This window comes from Panthera uncia (genome assembly GCF_023721935.1).
Source record: "Panthera uncia isolate 11264 chromosome A3 unlocalized genomic scaffold, Puncia_PCG_1.0 HiC_scaffold_12, whole genome shotgun sequence".
Taxonomy (NCBI): Eukaryota; Metazoa; Chordata; class Mammalia; order Carnivora; family Felidae; genus Panthera; species Panthera uncia.
In genome coordinates, this window is record NW_026057579.1 from 13,675,051 (window position 1) to 13,701,381 (window position 26,331).

Genomic DNA, 26,331 nt, shown 5'->3' on the forward strand with positions numbered 1-26,331 from the left:
TGTTAGCCTCTTATCATAAATTTGTTAAAGGCATTCAGATATTTCAGTAGTAAAAGGGCCACTCCACAAAGATGGCCACCATGTCACGGCCACTACTTAGCCTTCCTATTAAAGAAAGACATTTAAGGGGCACCTGGGTGGCTCAGTCAGTTCAGCATCTGACTCTTGGTTTTGACTCAAGTCATGATCTCAAGGTTCTGAGCCCTGCATCGGGCTCCTTGCTGACAGTGCAGAACCTGCTTGGGATTCTTTCTCTCCCCTCTCTCTTGCCCCTCCCTGACTTGTGCTTGCTCACTCTCTCAAAATAAACTTAAAAAAATTTTAAGACATTTAAAAACAATAATATCAAAATACTCTTAAGAATTATCCCTATTACATCTGTAGAACTCATTTTACTTTGTTATCAGGAACCATTGCATACATACTGCATAAAGTACTGAGTTTAAACAAAGAACGTTTCCTCAAAGAGAAAAAGGCACTGGAGCCAAAGACACAAACAGAACTTAAAAAGTTAAAGTAATGCAGATTTTTAAGATTCACTGAAGTAAAACATGAAAGAACAGAGAAGGCTGACTCACTGCAGCTCCTGCAAGAGTGCTGCAGGGCTGTGTTGGGCAGGGGCTCAAACAGGCGGTGACTCAACGGCTGGACTGGAGAGCCAGATTCCAAAGAGATGGAACAGTGCTGGCTAAGCCCAAGACTGACCACCAACTGGGAGAGGACCCAGGCACAGGTGGGTGGGAGGCGAAGGGCAGAGGAAGGCAGGCCAAGGACGAAGGAACAGAGACAGTGGGTGGGGAAAGTCAGAGAATGAGGTAGAGCTAAGCCATGGAGAGTTTTCCAAATCGGGGATTTAATTTGTAGTTAGATACCAAAATTAATCAGGAGAGAGGGAAAAGGAAACAGCATAGTTCATTTTCCCAAAGCAAAATGTTTTGGATGGTGTCCACTGAAATATTTGGCATCTTTGAAGCAATGGCAAACACAGAAATATTGATAAAGAGGAAGAAAAAGAGGGGGAAAAGATTGTTTTTATGAAAGTACAGTTTTCCACATCTGATACCCCCTCTCAAGAGTAAAAGAGAATTAACAGCAAAGAGTATATCATTTATGGGGGAAAAAAATGAAGAAATTACATTTAAGGTCAACATGAACAGTTATCAGAGGACCAAAAAACCCAAAATTGGCTAATTATTAAAAGCCCATTAGCTATACTACTCCTCAAAGAAAGAGTAGAAGGGAGGTTTTAAGTTAAGCACAGAACAAGATCTTTCCCCAACAAATGCTATCCCCAACAAAAGATGTCCTACCACAAAGCAAATACCCAGGCATCTCCACATCCATTAGAATGAGGGCTATCTGAATGTGAAACTGATCTTTCCACACAATCACCTTCCCTGTGGACCAAATGAGAAGTAGTGTAATAAAGATGACCCATAACTGAGTAAATGCTAAGAGCATATCTTCTGATGTTGGACCAAGATGGGTCCTCACTTTACCAATTAACCATGTATTTTACTATAGGCAAAACATTCAAACTCTATAAAACGTAACTAAAAATGCCCATTTCCAGGGAGCTCTCAAGAGGACTGAGACAATACGTATAAGACAGTCAGATAGCCAGCATGTACCAGGCTCACAATCAATATTAGACCCTTTTGTCCAGGCCCCTCACCTAGAAACTTGGGTTTATTTAACAAAGGACTAAGTAACCCAACAATTATTCAGTATCCCACATGCCAGATTCAATTTGTCAAGAAAGGATACATGAAGTAATTTAGATATAGAAATATGAAAAGAGGGGCACCTGGGTAGCGTCAGTTAAGCGTCTGACTTCGGCGTAGGTCATAATCTCGTGGTCCATGGGTTTAAGTTCCACATTGGGGTCTGGCCTGCCTGGAGCCTGAGATTCTGTGTCTCCTTCTTTCTCTGCCCCTCCTCTGCTCATACTCTGTCTCTCTCTCTCTCTCTCCCAAAAATAAATAAACACTTTTAAAATTTTTTAAGAAATATGAAAAGAAAAAGAAGGTATTACGTTTTTCCTAAAAATGTTCAGGTTTTCACAAAAGTGCTCAGGCTAGTGAAAAGTGCTCAGAGAATTAATGCTGTGGAAAGATGTATAATCATGTGGATTTCATTTTAATTCTCCTCGAGAAACACAACATGATGTCACTGAATGACAATAATTCAACCAGTTAATATCAATGTTCAAGCAGCAAATTTCACTTTGGGGACATCCAGATCTTTTTGGTCACCCACCACGTCTTGGTAAGAAGACCAAGACCACGAAGCCAAAATAACAGAGCCCACTCTGCACCTCTTGACCATAAGCAGCCATGGCTTAATCATAAAACCCTGCAGAATGTGGAACTCACTAAGACAGGTCCCAGGAAATACAGCTGTCTTTTCACACTAAGCTAGTGTTACAGACGGAATGTGTGCCTCATCCCCCAAATCCCTAAGTTGAAGCGTTGACCTCGAACGTGATGGTACAGAGAGCAGGGCCTTTGGGAAGTAATTAGGTTTAGATGAAGTCATAAGAGTATGGCTCCCAGGTGGGATTAGTGTACTTACAAGGAAGGGAATAAAGACCACAGCATAAACCACTGACTGACTGACAGGGACACACACACTCTCACTCTCTCTCTGTCTCTCTCTGTCTCTCTCTCTCTGTCACGTGAGCACATCAAGAAGGTGGGTGTCTGAAAACAGGAAAAGAGCTCCACCAGGAACTTAATCTGTGAGCACCTTGATCTCAGATTTCCTATCTCCCAAACTGCAGAAAGTAAGTTTGGATAGCTTAAGCTACCCAGACTATGGTATTTTGCTAGGGCAGCCTGAGCCTACTTACACAGATAGCAACAGTTCCTTGTGAACACCCCGGGACCACAAGAGATGGGCTAAACCAGGATGGAATAGTAGAAAGAACACTGGAGTAGCAACCAGAAAGGCTCAGTTTCAGTCCTCACCAACCAGAGATACGAGATGTGAAGCAACTAATTCACTTCTCTAGACTTTAGCTTCCTCATCAATTAAGTTTTACGTACAGACTAATTACTAATACTCATTGATGTGCCTAAATTCTATGATTTTATAAAGGCTCCAGTGCAGGGGTAGAAGATAACCGGAGGTTGTAAGTGGAATGGTTTCCTGTGTCAGGGAAATCCTATGAAGGGCAAGGTTCCTTAAATGTCTCCTGCCTGCCAGACTGATACAGTACATTCCATGATGATGCAGACTTCCTAGGCCTAGCATCACACCCTGACCTAGATCAGTGTGATCAGTGATACTAGGATGGGCCTCCTCCTCTTGACCCTACCCTCCCAGCTCACCCCTCTTCTGCTAATCAGTGCTCACAAAAAAGCAGCTCTATCTTCCTGAAAACAGTCATGGCTTTTCAACAGCCACTCTCTAGATTAATTATAATGAATCATATATGATTATCAAATAGGCAAACTATCAGAAATTACTCAAGATGGTCATGGAAATGCAAATTTTGCCTATCCTGAGCTGGGACCCATTGCAAGGTCACATTGTGATTGATCAACCTACACGGCATGGGTGTCCCATTAATTACTCCAAGCATGCATCTGACACGTTCACCCCCACCCAGACCCAGAAAACTTTACCCCAACATTCTGGTACAAACTGAGGTTTTCTGGCAAACAGAAGCTATACCCTCAGTACTCTATATCTGGTTGAAGAATGGGAACCCCTTTTTTGGAAATCTTGGACTTCTTTTCATAAGAACCAGAATGAGGTCCCTTATGGGAAAAGTTCCAAGTACACACAATGGGGTGGATGAATCCAAACTTCTATCACAGCTCTTTATTCCTATCATCAATCTTTTCGCTATGATATAAACATATCTCCACTCCGGCAAAGTGACTTCTGTCCGTCTTCTGACTAAAACGGTGTTCTTATGGCCTCTGGGCCAACCATGGCTCCAAACTAAACTGGAAAACCTCAGGAGAGCTCTTCAATGTCCATGCACTAGAACATTAAATATGTTTATTTCTATGCGCCAGTAAGAAAGAGGGTCCCAATATCTAAGCCTATCATTAATGCAACTAGAACAACATATTTGATCAACTTGTCCTAAGGCCTGTTGTCATAAAGGGGAATATTGTACGACAGAGCACTGGCGGGGTAACAGGCATTGTCTCATAAGAAGAGGAAAGCGCTTAAATACTTCCAGATTTTTTAAAGAACTTGTAAAAAATTTGCTTTGGCTTGAGCAGAACATTCTTTATAAGCAAGGTTTTTTTTTTTGCTTTTTTTTTTTTTTAATCCACCCAGCTTTCTTTTATTAGAGTAATTAAAACAATGTTAGGCATTTGGGGTATCTGATACAACCATAATCCTCTGATATTTCAGGCTATTGATTTTACAAAATATCTACTATGACTAGGGCATTAACTGCTGGAAACGTATCCACGTTGATTTCTGACAGTGTATTTGTTTAAAGCCCGCTGAAGCCAAACCATAGGCTTCAAGGAATTCCAGACAACTACTTTAGTTTATGAAACGATATTTTAAAAGTTACGCTAAGGCAAAAATGGTTTTAAAAAGTAACATACAAAGGGAAAAAAAATTCTTAAGCATGAAACTTATGATTCTACTTGACATCTTTTCTAAAGAAACAATTAAATTTGGGCTATTTTCTCCATCTCTACAATGATTTAATAAGCATTTCATCAGTTGTGATATATGTGTGTTGCTATTTTTACACCGTAAAAAGAATAAGTATTGTCATGATTATATTCTGACATCATAATTCCCGTTACCCTGTCCTTACAGCAAAACAACACAAATCACATCATAAATCCTAGCCTTAGATGGTGAGAACATGAAATTTATTCAAAGTTCCATTACCGAGGATGTGACTAAAAAGACAGACTCATGCTCAGGAGGAAATCAAGATGGGCATACAGGGAGGGTTGTTATTACTATGGCAACTGGATCACTCCCAAAATGATGAACATAAAGGCTTCTTTCCCCAATGCTTACTTCTACAACTGTACTGAAGGAAATTTTCTATATTAAGCTCTGGTGCTTCTCAGTTTCTTTTCTTTTCTTTTCTTTTTTTTTCTATGTAGAGATACTGCAAGGAACAAAAAACATTTCAGGCCTCATACCGCTGTGTAAATTGCAACACGTGCCTCATCTGGTTAAGCTTTCAGTTTTTCTGTGTTTTATCCAAGTACACAGAACTCAAAACTAATAATTACCTGTGGTTTGGTTGCAAATAGTGTAGAAAAACTGAACGCCACAAATCATATTAATAGGTTTCTTGAGTTCCCCGGGAGCAGGAAACCAGGTCTGTCTTGACCACATTCTGCCACTTGTGGCAGGAACATTCACTGCTCACCAAAGAACCACTTGTCCCAGCTTCCCGGCATGTGCCAGCTTCCTAACTGCATCGGTCAGCTCCGACTACTGTAACAAAATATCACATACCGGGGGGCTTGAAGAACAGACATCCATTTTCTCTCTGTTCTGCTTAAAATGCAAGATCAGAGCACCATCACCGTCAGCTCTAGTGAGGTCTTTCTTCCTGGCTTGCAGGACGCTGCCATCTTGCTGTGTCCACACAGGGCAGAGAGAGTGAGCTCTCAGGGGTCACTTCTTAGACGGACACAAATCCTATCACATCAAGGCCCCACCCTTACAAACTCATTTCATCTTAATTACCTCCTTATTGACTCTATCTCCAAATATAGTCACACTGGAGATTAAGGTTTCAACATATGTTTTGGGAGGGCCACGATGGAGTCCATAGCCCTGACAGGCGGGGCCAAGTGACTCACTCTGAACAAGGGTTGTGGGAAAAGCAATGTCCCTTGCAGCACCTCTCTCCCCGTGCTGTAGGAATTAAAGAGGCCACATATTCCGGATAGCACAGTCTTAACACAGTGGAAACCCATCAGCCTGACAGAGAGTGATGGCACAGAGCTCCTGGCTTACCCCTTACACACCTAGCACAAGCAAAATGCAAGCTTTTGTCATGTTAATTTATTACTACAGCACAATCTATTCTGCCGCCAGCACTGAGCTCAATTCCTAAATGGCCCTGCCCTCGTGAAAAGCATAGCCTTGTGGGGAAAAGAGGTTCATAATCAACAATTTTGAGATAATTAAATTCAAAATGGTCTGACGGGATTCCAAATGCAGTAAGTAGAGTTCAGACAGAAGACAGTACATGTGGGTGAAGGACTTCAGAAGACTTTTTGGAGGTACCAATACAGGCTGGATTTGAGAAATCACTGTAGGTATTTTTTTTAAGTTTCTTTATTTAGAGAGCACGAGAGCGCAAGCAGGGGAGGGGCAGAGAGGGAGAGACAGAGAATCCCAAGCAGGGATTCAGAGCCCGATATGGGGCTTGAAATCATGAACCGTGAGATCACGACCTGAGATGAAATCAAGAGTCAGACACTTAACCGACTGAGCCACCCAAGCATCCCTAGTAGGTCTTGACGTATCTCATTTTTGTGCAGTTTGCTCTGTCCATAGGCCCTGTGCATATGTAACTATTGGTGGCACATAAGATGGAAAAGAAGAAAGATGTCAAACGTACCAGTCAAAGGACTGCAGGGCTAAAAGTGGCCTTGGTAGTCTTCTCAGGCAAACCAGTTATTTGAAAAATGAAAACACACACACACACACACACACACACACACACACACACACAACTGAGGGCCAGAGAGACAGGGAGCTTGCAAAAACGGAAAAAGATTATGGACATGGAAACATCACCTCCATCTCTGAGTCTCAGGCTTCACATAAGTAAATGGGAGACAAGAATACCAACTTTTCCCTATTTTTAAGGTCAAGTAAGGTCATAAATGTCAGTGTTCTCTATCAGCTATCAATTTTATAAAAACACAGCATCTTACCAGGACGCCTGCCCCTAAGCCACAGAATGTTCAAACCATTTTCTTAACAGCTCCATTAAGGCCTGCACATTCTAAACCAGACCTCTTCAAAGTGTCATCTTGAAAGCATTGCTGTTTTTGTTCAAAATATTTAGAACTCCTCTGCGTGGATTTCAGAATTCTCTTCAGGGATGAAGACATGCTACTTCAAATATCCAATGGTACAAATCCTTGCTTTCTGGAGGCTGAACTGACCCCTGGAAGCCTTCAAGCCACTGAGAATATAGCAAATGAGGGAGCTGCACAAGATCACAGACAGACAAATTTTCTCATGCAGCTCCATTAACTAGTTCTGAAAAATCCCTTCGAAACGGAAATTTCCAATCTGTTGGCCCAACAGCCATTGCTAGAATAAATGCACAGTCTCATAAAGGGCCTCACTGAAAAGAATATTCCATTTGATACATTGATATGTAAATTTTTTGATTCACAAAAGAAGACAAGAGGAGAAAGAAAAAATGGAAGGATGAGAAAGAAAAAGAAACCTGTACTATCTGTCCTCAATGTGGGAGAAGGGGCAGGGCAGGGCAATGGAGTCATTGTCATCTCTCAACATCAGTGTTGCTTTTTCTCCACAAATTTATGGGTCAGATTCCAGAGGACTGGGGTTTATTTTGGTTTTTCTGTACGTGTGTGTGTGTGTGTGTGTGTGTGTGTGTGTTTAAGTAAACCAGAATGATTCTACTTTGTTTTAGCAAATCTCAATTCTAAGGGACCATGTTGGCAAGGCCAAGAAACAACAGACCCAAGAATACCAGCTGAGTCTTTAAACATTTTTGTAATGTATAGAGCCTAAGTCAAACATCAATTCAAACCTTGGGCTTTTTTAAGTTAATTTATTTATTTTTGAGAGAGACAGTGAGTATAAGTGGGGGAGGGCAGAGAGAGAGGGACAGAAGATTTGAAGTGGGCTCCCTGCTGACAGCAGAGAGCTTGACATGGGGCTCAAACCCATGAACTGTGCGACCATGACCTGAACCAAAGTCAGACGCTTAACCAACTGAGCCACCGAGGAGCTCCATACCTTGGGATCTTAAAACTACTTCCGGCATATTGCCATCTTCAAATGGAATGACCACAAAACCATATCACTTTGCCAAATTCAGAAGTGACATAACTTGCTTCCACTCCAAACTGCCCTATAATTAATCTCAAGGCCTGTTCCTCAGCAAAAACAGGAATCTAATTATTAATAGGGGTATTGAGTGAGCCCTAGAGGCATAAAACATGGAAATTTGATATTTCCAGTCATGATAAAGGCACTGTCACTGCCAATAAAATGAAAAACATCTGAGAGGAGGTGCTTGAGGAGGACCAAGAAAGCATAAACTTGGCTATTTAAGAGATTAGGGTGAGGGAACAGCCAAAGCTGACGTGCATAGGTGCAGACATTGGCCTAGGTAAAGACCGTAATCAGGCAGTAGGAAGGGTAATGCGTCTAGGTCATCATCCATTCTCTCAAGTAGCCTACTTCAGTTCTAAGAATCTATATTTTGATTATCCTAATGTCTTAGTCCCACATTCCCCAAGTAAAGCTAGCAGTTTCCCTGGCCACTGGCAGAAGCCCAGAGACATGCAGACACATTCTCTTTCACATACAGCTCCTTCTCCCTTTGGGTCTTTACTGATCTTTTAAACTCGAAGGAAGAGAGGCCCTGAACGAAGTCTGTCTGGCAAAGGCTGCTGGAACCAGACCAGCCAACACTGGAGAGCTCCAGGCACCCATCGCTGACACGTGTGTGACACCTTCGGTGATACCTCCGCAGTTGACACAGGTAAGGTTTGGCAAGGGTGGCCATTTGAGAGCCACTGGAGACAACCAGACTCACTAACACTCAATTAAATATTTCTTAGATTATGTCAAAGGAGTATTTGAGTGGGACACTGAAGAAAAACCCAGATGTCATAGGAAGTGCCTGGTGTTAATGGTTTATTCCACCTGAAGGAGGCCAAACTTCAGTAAATGCAATCAGCATACCCCATTGGGGCTCTCTGCTCACAGAGAAGGCAGATGTCTGGTAGCCCTGGCCCTGCCTTTCCCACTCACTGCCCCGCAGTACTTCTGCAAGAAGATGAAGGCCAAGTTCACCAGGGACAGACCTGCCCCCAAAAGCATGTGGCTGGGGAAATGGGTAAGGGTGAGGGCCACATACACACCTGTACCCAATGCTGACCCAGTTCTCCTTCCCACATAAGGGATGATATGTAAGTGAGAGGCCAAGCGACTTTGGTAAAATGTCTTATAGTTATTCCTTCTTAAACATTTTACTTATTTTTTGAGAGAGAGAGAGAGAAGCAGAGAGACAGGGGGACAGAGGATCTGAAGCAGGCTCTGCACTGTCAGCCAAGAGCCTGAGATGGGGCTCGAACTCACAAGCCAGGAGATCATGACCTGAGCTGAAGTCAGACATTCAACCTACTGAGCCAACCAGGTGCTCCTAGTTATTCCTTCTTTAGAAGTCTCATCGATTTATGTAGCTTGTAAAGGGAAATAGCCAATGTGAAGAGTGTCACAACGACTCTAGCATCACCCCTGTCAGAATATCCTAAACCACGTCTTTTACCCTACTTTTAGGCCTCATCCTCGCAATGCTCTTAGGTCACAGCAGAGGGGACTTTGTGGAAATTAAAGAATAGATTTCTAAGCAGAACATACTCTCCCAGCTCCTTTAATTGAGTCCTGAATTCTCATCCTCACTGCGAACAGATTTGCAAAGTCTACAGTCTGTCTGTGGTATCAATCCACATCAGTATCTATCCATATGTATCTTTTCTGCCTTGTGGAACTGACAGGCCAAGCATCTGCTTCCTTACTTTCTCACTGGCTGTTGTGTGGTAGAAACCAAGAAATATTCTTCTTCAAAGTCCTGTCACAGAAAATTGAGACTTAAAAAAATTTTTTTTAATATTTATTTTTGCGAGAGACAGACAGACAGAGCATGAACAGGGGAGGAGGAGATAGAGAGGGAGATACAGAATCCGAAGCAGGTTCTAGGCTCCAAGCTATCAGTACAGAGCCGGATGCAGACCTTGAACTCAAGAACTGCGAGAACATGACCTCGGCCGAAGTTGGATGCTTAACCAACTGAGCCACCCAGGTGCCCTGAGACTTTTTAAAAAGTACTTTCAGGGGCACCTGGGTGGCTCAGTCGGTTAAGCGCCTGACTCTTGATTATGGCTCAGGTCATGTTCTCACGGTTGGTGAGATCGAGTGAGCCAGGGACTGGGCTCTGCGCTGACAGCATGGAACCAGAGCCTGCTTGGGATTCTTATCCTCCCTCCCTCTCACTGTCTCTGCCCCTTTCTCCACTGGCACTGTCTCTCACTCTCAACAGAAATAAATAAATTAAAAAAAAAAAAAAAAGAAAGAAAGAAAGATAAAAAGTACTTTCAGCCGTGTAATTAGGAGAGTTCCCACTTTGATGAGATCACAGTTTCTTGTTAATTTCTCCATGATGGTTACTTTAAAAAAAGTTTTTTTTAAACAAAAGTCAAGTCCATTTGTTTGGCCCTTCAAAAATTGTGTGTGTGTGTGTGTGTGTGTGTGTGTGTGTGTGTGTTAGGACTAAGATTTAGAGCCTGAGGATGTTATGGAATTTATCTGCCAAAAGAGACCTATCTCCAATTATATAAACTTTTTCTCCAATGGCCCATCCAGTTTCCATTTTTCCTGTCTAAAGAGAACTGTTGGAACAACTTCTAGAACCTCTAGGAGGACCCCTAAATAATTCTCAAGTCATCTTAACTCGGTTTTGCTCCTGCTCTTCTTATTTGTATGACCGGGAAGGAAAGGAAATAAAGGCTTTTCCAGTAATTTCAGGATTTCACAAGTACTGCTCTCTTCTCTCCTTAATCCACATAAGGATTTTTTTTTTTTTGTAGTGAATACATATTAGAAAATTTAAATGAAAACACAGAGTTTGTTTCTTACGGTTTTGTTTTGTTTTATTTTTTTAACTGTTATGGCCATTTTATGGTTGCAAGCAGGTTTGGGTGTTGCTTGAGCATCTTTATCTGTGCTAAAGCACTGTACTAAAAATATCTTTTCTGTTTAGACCTACTTCAGGTTTTCCAGTATTTCTGTTCTTCGTTAACTCAGGTGTTTATATGCAGAATTTTCTGCTCTTTTGGCATGTGCAAAAGGAAGGTCTTGAAGCATTTGGACTTTTTGTCTCATCTTGTACGTCTGTGTCTAATTAAGGGGCATGTTCCCACATTTAAAACAGCACATGATTGCACAACCAGGCAAAGGCAGACCCAAGCGTGGACATTGGACCCCAAGCCCTACCTCGTGATTCTAAACACTTCTCAGACAGGGTCTTTTCATACCATCTGGCATCATTAGGTCACTGCAAATGTTTGTTGCCGGCAACTGGGCAACAAATAAAACCTGCGTAAAACAGACACTCAAATGCCAAGTAAGTTTCAAATTTGGGTCACTATTAAGAGAACCAACTTAAAACAAAGGAAACCCTTGTACAACAGAAAAAGTATACATATTCAATGTCCCTGTGATGCAAAAAGAAATTGAGGGGGTATTTTCTGAAATTTGGCCTCTCCTTAGAGATGAAAACCAGCACGGAAATGTTCACATTTCCAGCATGTGAAATAACACAAGATTTTCCTAAAAATAGTTGGTAATTTTAACCATCAGAAATTGTAATTCTAACTTCATCTATACAGTGAGTAGACTTTCCAAAATGTTTTCAAATATATACAGAGAACACCCCCCACCCACAACTACTTCAGGTAGCACAGAGAGATAACTGCCAAAATTATGACTTGTTAACTGCTTCAGATTCGATTTACATTCAAGAAATCCATCCTCTTAGCCACACCATGCATTCTATTAATTTCTACTCTTTTAATACTTGAATATGAATTTAGCAATGCCTGTATCCAGCTCAATTCACACAGAAATCAATACTCTATGTGATCTAAAGAAGAAATTATTTTTAGGACTTAAAAGATGGAACATCACTTTCTCCAACAGTAAAACGATAGGCCTGATTCCTCCCCCAGCTCTATCCCCCCATACCTTGTCACACTCTGTCAAGTGTGTGACATTATAAATTCCCAATCCCATTATTCCTGCTCTTTTCTCTTCATAATACAAGCCAAAGAAATGTCCACTGTTCTCACGAATTTATCACCACTAGAGCTATTTGCTGCTCAATTAATCTTCTCCACTCATCTACTCTCGCTCCATCTCTGAAACAGCATTAGACTTCCTGACTGATACTCAAGAACGCACCATTCTTGATGTCAGTCAAGGATGGGGCTGCTTAAAACAAAGATGTAGCTACTCATCTTCATCTTACAACCCTCCCCCAGGGTTAATCAATCATTGTGAGCATTTATCTGATTTCTGAAGCAAGGAAGTTCAGAACGGTCCAACTTATCACATTCTTTTTTTTTTTTTTTTAATCCCCCACAACAGCCAATAATCAAATCCTGATGCTTGATTCTTTACAAAAGCTCAGGAATTCATCTTTATTTTCAAGTTAACTTCTTAGACTGGACCCTGGTCAATTCACAAATGGACCGAAGCCAACGTCTCCTCCATGGCCTCCTCATGTCTACCGTCCCCACATCCACCCACCCCATTCTTTCCTAAGTTGAAACTTTTAAAATTACTCTCTAAAAATTCATAAAATGTATTAAAGTTACAGCTTTCGAGTTCAACTTAAAATTTGATTATTCTAAGTCTAGACAGTTATTTTTGTTTCTTTTCCTCAAGAAACTTTCACATATTCTGAGACAGTCACTTGAATACCTACCTCTCGGGGTCAACAACTATTACAATTTTGTCTTATTTGTGTATGAGATGTATCTGAAAATAAACCATAACCATCATGGCGTTTTACCTCTAAAACTTTGAACATTCATCTCTCAAGAATAAGGAATGGTCCTACATAACCCCCACATCATTATCCTACCTAAATAATAGTAATTCCAGAATATCATCTAATATCCAGCCCTATTTAGATTTCTCCAATATCCTTTGGAGCCGGGTGTTGTGTGTATGTGTATGTGTGTGTGTGTGTGTGTGTGTGTGTGTGTGTGTGTGTATTTCTAGCTAAGAGTTAAGGTTCATATGTTATATTTGTCATTGGGTCTCATTTGTCTCTTTCTAGAAAAGTCACTCTGCTTTTCTTGTTTTCCCTCATGAGAAGATTTTTTCTTTGAAGAAGCCAGGTTATAATATCCTACATTATGAATCTGTCTGCTGGAGGAGATATGTGTGTGATGTTTTTAGTTTGTTTCCCCTTTGCCTATGAGCTAGATAGGTTAGGTGTAAAGGCTTTATTAGATTCAGGTTAAATATTTTTGGCAAGAATACTTCAAGGATGATGTGGAAACTCCATACTGTGTCACATCAGGAGGCACATAATGTCGGTTGTCCCACTTGAAACGATTCTGAATTTGACTGCATGGTGAAGGGGGGCTTCATGAAAGTGTTACCTTGATACTAAGTCATTTATATCACACTATGCCTCAGGTGTAAGGGGCTTGTTATCTGTACAAATACATGCCAGGAATCCCAAGCTATTTTGCTTCTCTGGTCTTTCCTAACACTCCCTTCCCCATTTCTTGCCATGTTCTCTTTCCTTTAATTCTTCTCCCCCACTTCTGTGGGAGCTTGCCTTCCTAACCAATCATGCATTTTCCTCTACCACTGAAGCAATTCCTGACATTCCACTATACAAAGATGCCCTGAATTTAAATACATGATCATAGCTCATGTTCAACTTTCAACCCCAAGTTTACTATTAGAATGTGCCATAGACACAAAAGCAGTTTCTGCCAAATTTGTTTCATATGTGACCTCTCATGGTAACACATAAACACAGTTACTGATAACTCTAAGGCATTCGAAGTCTCAAGAGCCAAAATCTGCAGCTAATGAGAGTGTTCCCACTAAGCAACGCAATGCACACTGAAGGAGCATTTACACAGTTGTTTCTGCAATTCATTTAAAAATCTACCTACACCACCTCGTGGAGCTTTGTTTGCAAACTAACTATAGCTAGAAAGCACACATATTTTCCAGCACCTCTGTAGGGACACGTCTTATATACTATTGACTATTTGCCAGAAATGTATTTTTTAATGTCTCGATCATCCTAATTACACAAATTACTGGACAATCATAGGCATGCAGCAACATTTCTCAGTAACAGTAAGAGTGTTTTCTTGAAAACAGGTCTTATTTTGAAGCTGGGTATTAGTGACTACACATGCAAAATAAATTAAGAACTGAGATCATTGTCTGGATCATTCTGACCAGAAGTCAGAAGAGTATCCAGATAAGGCAAAAGTATTCCACGGAGTTTGAATTATTTGGGGAACTCTACCAATTATCCAGCTCGCTTTGACTGTACTGTCCAGCTTACGCTTGAAAGTAAATAGTTTGTTTTTATCCTTTCTAGTTCGCAATCCTCAGCCTACTATTATACAAAACTGGTAAGTTTGTTAATACCTCATTTTCTTGCTTTTTAGGCTCTGTGTCCAACTTGGAAATTAGGGAGAAAGATACTGGGCACAGAGTTTTAAAAGGACCTGCCTTTTCCTTTCTCGTGACCAATCTAAGCTGGAATGGCTAAACAATGCAAATGGCACCAATATCACCCTCTCTCTCCAAGGCTACTCTGGGGCAACATTGTGAAGTATGAAGTTTATCTTCAGCCCCACTGTCCCTACCGAAACCTGACCTTAGCACAAAATCCAGTCTTTACTTCTAAGCTAAATTTAAATTGATGATGTTCCTTCTCCAAGAAGCATTTGCTTAAACCTGGTCTTCAACTGAGGAATGAAAAGGTTCCCTTCAGTGCGCATTTCAGGTATCTGTAGGCAGACAACAAAGGTGGTGTTTGGGGGATCAAGCCTTCCTTGCTTTACTAAAATTACAGGACATAAGCAATCACCTACTCTATTTTTAAGTTTGACTATCTGGATAGATAAGTACCTTCTAAGCTAATATTTGCAGAGTTCTACAACATTTGCAAAGCAGACACATTACATGTCTCATCTTGACAAACCCCCATATTCTTATCTCTACCTTACAGATAAGGAAGCTGGTCTCCTAGCACCTACTGCTGGGGCCATAGCTCTAGCCAAGACCTTTAACTCTATTCACATGGGTTCTCTTTTCTAGCTGGGTCTATAAACCAATTTTGTTTTACTGCCCCAGAAGAAAGATTACAACCCTACCGTACACTTGTCTAGTACCTAAAAAGCATTTTCTAGGTTTCTAAAGCAGTAACAACTGACTCTATTACCTACAAATACTTCACACACACACTAATTTTCTAATAATCAGGTAACAACAGAGGAATAATAATACATTTATCTCACCGACTCTTCTCATGGGGGATCCAAACCATATGAAATGACAAGAGCAGAACCACAGGAAAAAGCCACAACATTATCATGTGATCCCAAAGCAAGTAGCACAACATGGTTGAGGTAGAGGAACCAATATATTTATATTGTCTTTGCTATGTATATTCAACAGTGAGTTTTAAAGAAAACTCAGCCTTTCTCTCACTTTATGGTATAAATATAGGCCTAAAGTGACGTGCAAATTCAATATTAAAATGCACGTCAAACAATTCCTGCATTGCCATGGTAGTTACGAATTTTTATTAGCAGAAAGAAGATGCCAAGTTATCACTGCACAAAGGGGTCAAAATTCCTCTGTACCTACAACCTACAGGTTTGGAGGGCACTGGCATTTGTCTCTTGAAACTGTTGCAAAAAGGCATAAATGTTTTCAAACATCTTTGCAGAATACATCTCACATACCATATCTCATGCCTGACTTATTTTATTCACAGATCACCTTAAGTAAAAAAATATATAAACAGGCAATCATGGACTTCTGGAAGCATTTCTGGAAGATCACTACTTAATATTATAGACTGAGTTCAGCAAAGTTTTTCTGTCAAGAGCTTTACAGGCCTTATTTCAGGATTTGGGGACCCCATGATCTCACCAACGCTACATAACTGTTGCCAACAGCATGGAAGGACAGACAGTATGTAAATGAATGGATGTGGCTATGTTCCAATAAACCTGTATTTACAAAAAATGGGCCCAGGGGTCAGTCTGTCAACCCCATCTATTGAAAACCATTTTGCCAAGTCTGGCTTTCCTATTAAAATGCCATATCTATAATGCATTACCCAAATGGGCAGGGCAATGTTGCTTACCTGTGACCCAATGGTTTCCTGGAAGCACCGGCCAAGCTGCGTCTTAGCAGCCACAGGGTAGACGTGGGGAATGACCTGCTGGTGAGAGTACGTGGAATGTACGGTCTGGGTCTTCTGGACGGGAAGCCCTTGGTAAGAGATTTGGGATTGGCCCGCTTGAGCTTCTTTTGTCTTCTGGCCTGTTGGGCCATCAATTCTTGAAACCTGATGTATCTGAACTGAAGCCTCCGGAGGGTGTTTCACATGGATATTGACTATGTTGGGAGGAAATTTCACTAAAAGAGATTAGGAGAAAATTTTAGTCGTGAATAATTAACAAGTGAGTCAGCATGAGAGCAAATACAGACACCCACATAAACTTTATAGTACACCTAGTGTATGTATTTTTGCTGCACAGCCATCAATTCTGGAGAATAAAAGGGTACACTCAAAACACAAATTAAACCTGGATTTGTGTCTTTTAAAGAGTAAAACTGGACATATAAAGAGACATTAAAACCCTTCACAGTAACACATTCATGAGACAAGAATATTCTTGGGGGGGTAGGGGGCGCTGCGTGGCTCAGGCAGTTAAGCATCTAACTCTTGACCTCGGCTCAGGTCATGATCTCGATATTCATGGGTTTGAGCCCTACATCGGGCTCTGCGCTGATGGTGCAGAGTCTAGTGGGATTCTGTCTCTCCTCTCTGCCCCTCCCCTGCTTGTGCATGCACACGCATGCGCGCTCTCTCTCTCTCTATCTCAAAATAAATAAACTTCATGCTGCCTGTGGTCACAGGTGGGTACACTTTATCAAAGGGCAGTAGTAAAGGCTCAAGAGTTTACTTTTGCATTTCTCAATGTTTCTACTGCCAAACTTGTAAGATTTACCTTTCTACGTCAAAAGAGGAAATACAGTTCCACAAGGCATAATTCCCTTATCCTGAATGTTATGGCATGTCCATACCTGTGGGACTCCTGAACTATGGAAAATACTTACACGTGATATTTTATATCTGTATTTACTTTCTGCAACTTCCAAATAAAATTTCATCTTCTGATGCTAACTAACATTCAAGTTTTAAAGACTAAAGGCCTTAACACTTCTCTGACCCCTTTTCAAAAATTGTTCATGTATAAGAGATGCCAGGTTTGAAAGAATGAGTTAGTCATAGAATTTCTAAGCTCCAAGTGACCTACTTTACCTTCCTCTACAGATGAATAAATTGAAGCCCAGTGAGGTTAACTGATTGTTTATAACTAAAACCAAGCGCTCTTCAACTACAAAATAAACTCAATACTCACCAGCAGGTACTAGGCAATCCACTAGCTCATTAGTCCTATATGAGTCTGAACACTGCCTTGCTCATCTTTCTATTTCCTAGGCCCTGCCAGAAACATGAATGTAACAGCTCTTGGTGCTAAGAGCCAGCATAAAAGGATGGGCTCCTTTTTACTTTATTTCCTAGATACTAAATCTCTATGGCCTAGAAAGTACTGCAGCCACATACCTGAGCTCATATTCTGTCCCTGCCACCATTTCCCAGGCCACAGATCACATACTTCTCTCTGTTTCAATACCAGTCCCGCCATCTGCAGATACGTGCTTCCACATGAGTTAGGTAGGTTAACAGACATCTGATGAATGGGCAAAAAGAAAATAAATAACCTTACCTTTGACTCCTTGTTGGCTAGTCATGGTCAGAGGCAAGGTATGTGTAGAGTGGACAACATGCGTTCCCAATGTCTTGCCTGACTGTTGAGAATGCTGGTAAAGTTTAGGCACACTGGCACCACGGACCGGGATCTGACAAAGCTTCCCTGTGAAATTTGGAGGGCACTGGCATTTGTCTCTTGAACTGCACTGGCCACCATTCATACATGGAAGATGGCAAATTACTACAAGGGAAAAGAGAAAATGAGGAGAGGTGGGTAGTTTCTGAAATGCTAAGTAACAACCAATCAACAGAATCCCCAAAACCCACAGCCCATGATAATCATCATATTCCTGATGACTTTAGTAACAGTCAACAAAGAAGTCACTACACTATGAAAACAATGGACTATTACTATCTTTTTCTTCCCACCTAAAGCCATTTAACTCTCCAATTGCTTGTGGTTGTTCTCCCTGACAAGGGAAAGAATTCAAAGTAGCCACTCAGGATTATTATCTATCACAGTGTCCTTTTCAGTATCTGTTGCATCCTATAATTACCTTGATTTTGTAGTGTATTACTTGTTTGTTAACTGTCTCCCTAGACTATAAAGTCCTTAGGAAAAAGTGATCTGTCTAGCTTAGTGATTTTTATATCCTCAGCACCTAGAATAATTCCTGGCACACAGCAGACATTATTTCCTCAAAGAATAAACAAAGAAACAAATGAGTGTTTAAAGCATCTCTTGATACAGGTATTCTCTTCGTAAGACATGGAACTAAGTGCTACCCAGAATCAGGGAGGAGAAGAGCCTGAATCCTGCTTTATAGGAATATGCAATCTCCTTGGGATAGACCACAGTGAAACTGAGAAGTACCAGAGTGATTAGTAGTATGGGCTTTAACAGATTAAGAATAAAGAAAGATAAAAGGACAGGTGGAGTAAAGAATTTTAAGAAGAGTTTTAAATTCTGGCTAACTTCAGCTTTTAGTCAACCTCCTAATTAACTAAAATTCTTCCTATCAGCCTCTTAACATAATCAGACTCCTACCAACTTGAACAGTAAAAGTGCCTCAACTCCATTTCCTTCCAGCTTCTACTCTCTTTTAAGTCTTCTCCTCTTTTAAGACCAACCTTTCAAAAGAACTGCCTCGACACACTACCATCTAGCTTGGACCAGGCTGTGCTTCCCTCTCCCTACCTCTCTTCTACATGACACTACTCTTACCAAGATCACTCATGGGCTCCATGTTGCTAAACCCAATAGATGGATTTCATTTTTCCCTTGGTTTCCATCACATCTCACTCATCTATTTGTGCTCCTTCCTCTCCGACCATTGCAGAAATATTCTTTGCAGACTCCATTTCTATGCCTTTTAAGTACTGGTATGCTTTAAGGCTTGTTCTTAACCTCTCGCCCTTACTAATTCTACACACGCTGTTTCTATGATTTTACTGTGTTAGATGGTGATGTCATCCAAATTGGTATTTCCTAACCAAAGCTTTCTGCTGAGTTCCAAACTGTCTACTACAATGTATCTTCGTGTAGATATTCCACACGTGACTCAAACTGGAAAGGTCCAAAATCGAACTCCTCACCTTCCCCCAATACTTCCATTCACCAAGTGGTCCTTAACAGAAACCAGACTGCTGCTCCCCCATTTCACCCATCCAAACGTCCAGGCCTAGAACTCCTCCCTTGTCAACATTCATCAAGTATGTCCATTTCTCTCTCATCACAGGACCTCTGTTCCTTGTGAAGCTTTATCACTTATAAATCTCACCTCGTTCTCTTTTACTCCACTACACTGACTTTCATTCATTTCTTCAGTTTGCAGAGAACCTCTTGTACTTTATCCACCCTGTGTCCTTGGCTTGAACCCTCTTTCCCTTCTGTCCCCCTCAGCTACCTAACTCCTACTTATCTTTTAGACTCTGTTTAACCCTCACCTCTTCTAGAAGCATTCCCAATTGTCCTTCATCTGGGTTTGGTACCCCTCCTCTGGACCTCCATGGGTTCTCATTGGCTACTCATCACAAGTAAGCCCACTGAGCTTACTACTGCATGAGTTAGTTGTCTGACTACCTTTCTGTATGCCTCATTCAACTAGAGTTCTGCGATCACGGGTTTCCTCTTGGTATGTTTTACTTCCAGCATATAGTTCAGCTTTTAGAAGAAAGCTGGAGAGGCACCTGGGAGGCTCAGTCAATTAAGCATCCAACTCTTGATTTCGGCTCAGGTCATGATCTGACGGTTCGTGAGACTGAAACCATGTCCACCTCTGTGCTGAGAGTGTAGAGCCTGCTGGCGATTCTCTCTCCCCCTCTCTCTGCCCCTCCCCTGCTCTCTAAATAAACAAACATTAAAAAAAAAGAAGAAAGCTGGAGATCAATAAAATACTGGATGAAGCAATGAAACAATTCATGCCTACCACTTTGGCAAATACCATTCTAGGTGCCACAGAAGATTCAGTCCTTGCCCTTCAAGAACAAAAAAAAAACTGAGGAGCTAATACATGGTAACTATCAGTACAGATCAGCATATAAGTGACAATCGGAAAATATAAAATGTAAATCCTGTGGAATATCAGAGAAGAGAAAACTCATTTCTGGGAAAGTCACAATAGACTTTACAGGGATAAGTCTTTGGGACTTTGGGATAAGTCTTTGAAACTGGGCAAGATTCATAAACACAGAAGTGCCTTTTGGGAAAATAATGTGTGTAAAGAAGGAGGCAGGCATATTTGGGAGATAATGAGTATGGCTGTCTTGTTAAAACCTTGGGTTCCTGAGGCAAGGGATAAAGTGATAAAATGGGTTGAGTCAAGTCAGACAATGCAAGCTCTTAAAGTCCTCCTGGTAAGAAGTGTGGGTTTTATTCTACAATCAGTAAGGGAGCTCGGAAGCTTCAAGGAGAGAATTCAGGAAGACTCAAGGACTGTTCCAGAAAGACTCCTCTTGTGATGGCATGTGAGAGTAGTTGGAACAGTGAGTGAAGGTGGGGAATTCAGTTAGGACACTACTTGAAATACAAGTTGACAAACACCCAGATTAGGATCACAGCAATGAGAACAGAGTCATACACAAATACAATGATAGAAGGAGAAATCAGTACAGCATGGAGATGGGACACAGGAAGTGACAAACAGGCTGCAGAAGAGAGGAGACGGCAGAAGAGGAAGGAAAGAACCAGGAAAATCACCAACGTAGCTGCCCAGAAACTGTGTCCGGGGCCTGCCCATGCTGGATGGAATGTGACATATGCTTTCTCCAGTGCCTGAGGTGCTAGGGAAGAGGAGTCAAAGCTGACTCCATGTTGAGTCAAACACTTGATTAGTCCTAGTTCACTTCCGATTTCAATTTCTAAAACACTTGGCTACAGTGGGTGTGCTCAACATGTAATGGGCAAGGAGAGCCAGGCCAAGATTTAAATGTACTACAAACAATTGACCGGAATAAGGCACTCTTCACTTTGCATAGTTCCAGTACTCTTGGATCTCAGTGACCACAGTTTAGTTACATAACACCAGTCTCCCCAATGACACAGTTCCAACTTTAGTTGTCTCAGTGTATTAATGATGAATTACATAAAGCACAAACTTTACTGCTAGCTTTTTCCTGCATGAATGACACTTGTGGAGCACGAGCTCTCATCAGTCGTGCTTCTTCCAAGTCTGTCGGCAACTGGTCCCGGCACATATACTGTTCAATTCATGCACAGACAGCAAACAGGGAGGTGCGTTGCCCCCTCATCTCAGGGTAATAAACTCATAGGACATTTTTACACAAGTGCATAATCAAAAGAGGGTATGGGGCCAACACAAAATCAAAGTGTAACGAAAAAATAAAAAGTGGTAACAGTGGAACTGAAATTGGAAAGTGGTGATGAGGGAAAAAAATGAAGATGTCCCAGAGGAAGTGACATGGAAGGAACGCTCAGTTCACAGCTGTGAAAGCACCAAAGATAACATGTTGGGAGTGGATCCAAACTCAGGAAGGACCAGGACAAGTCACTGTGGCAGAGAAAAGATACTCCACGTCGTAAGTTATACAACGAGATGAAAGCAAACTATTCAAACTACTCTTGATAAGTTCTACTCAAAGAAATGAAACACTGATTCTTAGTGTTTCTAACATTTTAAATTAGAGGGCATTAACATTAGTTGCACTTCTTTTTTTGCATTCCCCTATACATTTATAACTTACAATGAGGAAGCTTTCGTGTTTTGACAAAAAAAATTTTAAAGGTCACGGAACTGGTCATTTTCCTACTGAATATGAAGGTCATTTTGCACAGTTTCAGTCTGCAGATCCTTTATTTGGTCCCACAGTAGCATGTAAGGTAGATTCCCTAGGATCTATACTAAAATAACTTCATCTCTGTCTGTAACCATCTTTTCTCTTCAAAGAAACGTTAACCAATTCACTTCCGTGAGACATTTCTCATATCAACAGATTTTGAAATCTAATATGAATTTAATTAGTTTTGTTTAAATCTACCTTTAAAACCCTGAGGCAGGTTTCACATAAGTGTTTCAAGGATGCACCAGTCTAAGGGGATACAGCAATAATCCAGAATACAGGGCTAGTAACCTTGTGTGTCTCTCTCTGTTCATAAAGGAAAGTTTCTGCCTGACTTATTCTAACCAGTGAGAGGGCACTATTTATAACTATTTATGATTGAGAGGTAAACTATCTATTAGCCTGTTCCAGCATTTTCTAAAATCTAAATTACAATATCAAGTTCTTTGCCTCAATTCAGTAACTACACATTCAGTGCTTTGTGGCAGGCACTCTTTTTATAGTTCATTACTCTTTTATGTCAAAGAAAACAAATTTAAAAATCAATCTACAACTTCAGGATTTAACTATGAATGGTTTCTTTCTGTCTCCAAATTCACACTGCTCTCAAAACAATCATCTAGTGATATACAGTCTGTGCTGCCAGTTTCTAGAAAAATCTCAACACATGAAGAGGAAAAAGAGTAAGTTATCTTTAAGGCTGACTTGAGAAGGCTGGTTGTAAGTCTAGCTATGGCACATATATTTTAGAACGTGTAACCAGTAGGCGTAACGCAGAATGCTAAGAAATCCCATCTCCGTGGCAGCCTGACATTTTGCCGGCTATCACCATAATTCACGATACTGCATCACATGGCCACCTAGGACCTACTGCAAAGAACAAGAGGTATATGGGTCCTCGGCCTGTTATTCCAAAATGTGTGATTTCATGACAACCACTCAATGTATCTCACAGTACTACTATACCAGGTCAAAATGAGCCAAAGGTTCCATGTTGGAGGAACAGGAAGTTGGAGGTTTTAAATTTGTCAAGTATTTGAGTGTGTTCCACCATTCCCTCTGGTCTAGAAAACAACTTGCAGTACTCAAAAAATCGGGATGACACAACAGTCACATTTTGCGCCACAAAGTGGAAGTTCAATGGATAGATATTAATGATTTGTATACAAATATGCACCAAATGGGTTTTCTCAAGACGCATACTAAAAAAGCCATATTCTCTCTTTCCTGTTATCTCAGTTGACTATAAAAATACTTGAGCTGCTTGTCCCCAAAAGGCGCCCTAGGAATGTACTTGACTTTCCTGCAGCAACGTCCAGGCCCCTCCACCCACCCCCTTGATTCTTGTGCCAGCAGACAGACCGTTTCAAGTTATTGCGGCTAAGGTGGGACAGGGAAAACAAACCTCTATCTGAAGAAAAACCTACACATGTCATTTCACAGAACAGACACACACATGACTGATTTGAAGAACTACTTAAAGTTTCCCACTTGTCTCTGATTAGAAGAATAATGTTCCCTTAAAGGGTTTCAGCATTTTTGTTGATATCCCTTGGAGTATTTAAAACACACACACACACACACACACACACACACACACACACACACAATATTTTTAGAAAGTAAAAGTTATCACTTTATTTCTTCCCCCAAACATGCCTACACTGCCAGAAAGTGGGTGAACAGTGTAGTTGTTTAAAGCTTTTGGGTAACAAACATTAGATGATAATTAGATGCTACAAACTACACTTTAAGAACCTAGTCCACTGTTTTATTTATACATATAAATAAACAACTTGAATGTTTGCCTTTTAATTCAGTAGGCAGCACTAGAAAACAAAACAAAAACAAACAAAACCAAACCTGGAGCTGAAAGCAAAGATGCTGGTCACATCCTTCTGATGCCAGAAAGATGGCGAACTGAGGGGGCCTAGCCCAACACAGGAGCCAAGGGAGAAAGCACAGAGATTAATGGGCATTTACTAAAATCTAAGTGTGGGTTTTATTTACGGAACATAGAGATTTTCAATTGTTGTGTTCTAAAATTGCCTACAGCCAGTTCTTGATTATCTGTCCACTAACTTCTACTGACTCCCAGACTCCACCAAGAATACATGTGAGATACAGTGGCCAGAACAACCTGTCCAAGGAGGTGGCCTTTAAGCCTAAGAGGAGAAGAATCCAGTGATATAACAAGTTGGCAGAAGAGTGTTTGCACAAAGAAGAAATAACAGGAGCCAAGATCCTGAGGGCTTAGAAAGGCCTAGAACCCAAAAGGAGACTGATGTGGCACAAGTGTGGAAGACCAGGACAAAGTGAGAATGTCTGGGCGGGAAGGACCAATACAGGTCAACTTCCGGTCTCTTCTCACAAGGATATAGGGCAACCAATAAAAGTAGATACAGTGAAAAAGAAAAAGTATAAATAAAAACTTACAGCTCAGGGCCAGGGCGAATAGCAATTACAGGAGTCTGAACCAGGCAAAAAGAAAGAGGAAGGGTTAAGTAACAAAAAGTAGGATCTTCTATTGTATACACATGAAATGTGCACTGTAAATGTGCATTGAGTTCCTGGATCTCACTTTACATTTTTCAGTAACTATTTAGCTAGATTGAAGTTAAATTCCAGAAGGTTTAATTTAAAACTCATTAAATATAGAATCATTCCGTTAGTAAGAGGACTTTTTTAACATGTGAGAGAAGAGATCCGTGCTCTTGGTAATACGTGCAAACGGGAAAAACAGAGTCCAAGGAAACCTTAGGCAAAAGGGCAAAGCTCTTGTTAAAAACGCGGCCACCACACTCTCCCCACCAGAGGGAATCTCTTTGTTTCACCTGCTTCGGTAATTAGGAAGACCATATGCATCCCATCCCCACTTATCAAATACTGGCGTATGTTACTGGGCTCCAGTTAAAGGCAATGCAGATCTCAACAAATGCAAAATATCAACCTTTAAACAAACAAGAATTCCAAGAATGTCATTAGTTTTTAATGCTGTGTGCATTAGCAAATGCTTCAGTACCCTGTTCTGTTTATAATCCAGGAGATTCGAAGCCGTGCCACACACATGCACTCTAGAGCTTCCAATTTGGGATGAAGCCATTCATCATCTCAGCTTTGTTTATGGCTTTCTGTTCCTTTATCATCAACCTCACCAAAGCAGCGAGCTATCAAATGTGATCTGCTCTAATACTCAGCATAACCTAAAGAGCTCCACTTATCGAGGATATCACAAAATTCTATTTCATACCCTTCACACACAGAAGCTGTCAGTGTAGCTATCTCCTAAAAATTCCCAAACACCAGGGCTCTTTAATCCTTGGGGGGGGGGGGGGGGAAACACAGCAGCATTTGCAGACTGCAAAGTAAACACAAGAATCCTAGACACCTTGGGGTGGGTGGGTATCCTATAGAAACAATCTTGAAAACTGAAGCAGATTTTTTCATTTTGTGGGTTACGGTGTCCCCATCTGCAAAAAGGGACAGCTCCATGATCCAATCTACAGGGGTTTTTTCCACTCCTGAAATTCTGGTTCTCAAAAGTCTAACCAAGTTAGTTAACACAGTGCCATCCAGATCTCCTCATCTCATCTCCTGGGAATGGTAGGACTTAAATTTTAAAATGGGAAGAACGTGTATCCAGACCCTTGCAATTTGTGTAGACGTGACTGAGGTTATTCTGTTAAGTGGTGTATTTTACTGAATTATAATGCATAATCAGACACCAATACAAATGTAACTTTCATTCTTATTGCCAAAGCAGTTAATAAAATGCTCATGGAGTTAAGAAAAGCAGACTTCATTTGGGAGAATTATATAAACATACCTTTGGGGAAATGGTAATCCTGCCCCCCTAATGGACAGTGAAACAGGGTTCATAAACACGGTAACAGGCTTCATCCTCCGAGACCCTATATTCTACAACAGTACCGCTGCAAAAATCTGCAAAGAACCAATCCCACCTTAATTACTGAAGCCTGGCATTGTCTTTGATATCATTGCAAAATGCTTTCCCAAGAACCAAGCAAAACCACTTAAGCCTTGTAGCAAGTACTACTGCTGAAGCTACATACAACAGCATTACAAACAAAGGTTAAAACCTCTTTCATTTATTTTATGCTAATTTGCAAGCTCTGTGGTGTCTCAAGAGACCAAATTCGTACTCTCAGTAAGTTCAGTACTACCTGCTTGTTATTTGCCTATTCCTGAACCTCAGGAAAGGACTTAAATTAAATCTGAATTTA

The 26,331-nt window shown here is 40.9% G+C and overlaps 1 protein-coding gene across 9 annotated transcripts in view; it reads right to left on the bottom strand.

Moving 5' to 3' along the window:
• LTBP1 (latent transforming growth factor beta binding protein 1) overlaps positions 1 to 26,331 on the bottom strand; it is a 402,262-nt gene that overhangs the window by 177,894 nt on the left and 198,037 nt on the right. For all 9 annotated transcript variants that reach the window (XM_049652315.1, XM_049652312.1, XM_049652314.1 and 6 more), the window contains 2 exons: positions 17,805 to 18,029; positions 16,151 to 16,425 (listed from right to left, as the gene is read on the bottom strand). In XM_049652315.1, coding sequence (XP_049508272.1) covers positions 16,151 to 16,425; positions 17,805 to 18,029 — 500 coding nt within the window. The remainder of the gene's footprint in view (positions 1 to 16,150; positions 16,426 to 17,804; positions 18,030 to 26,331) is intronic.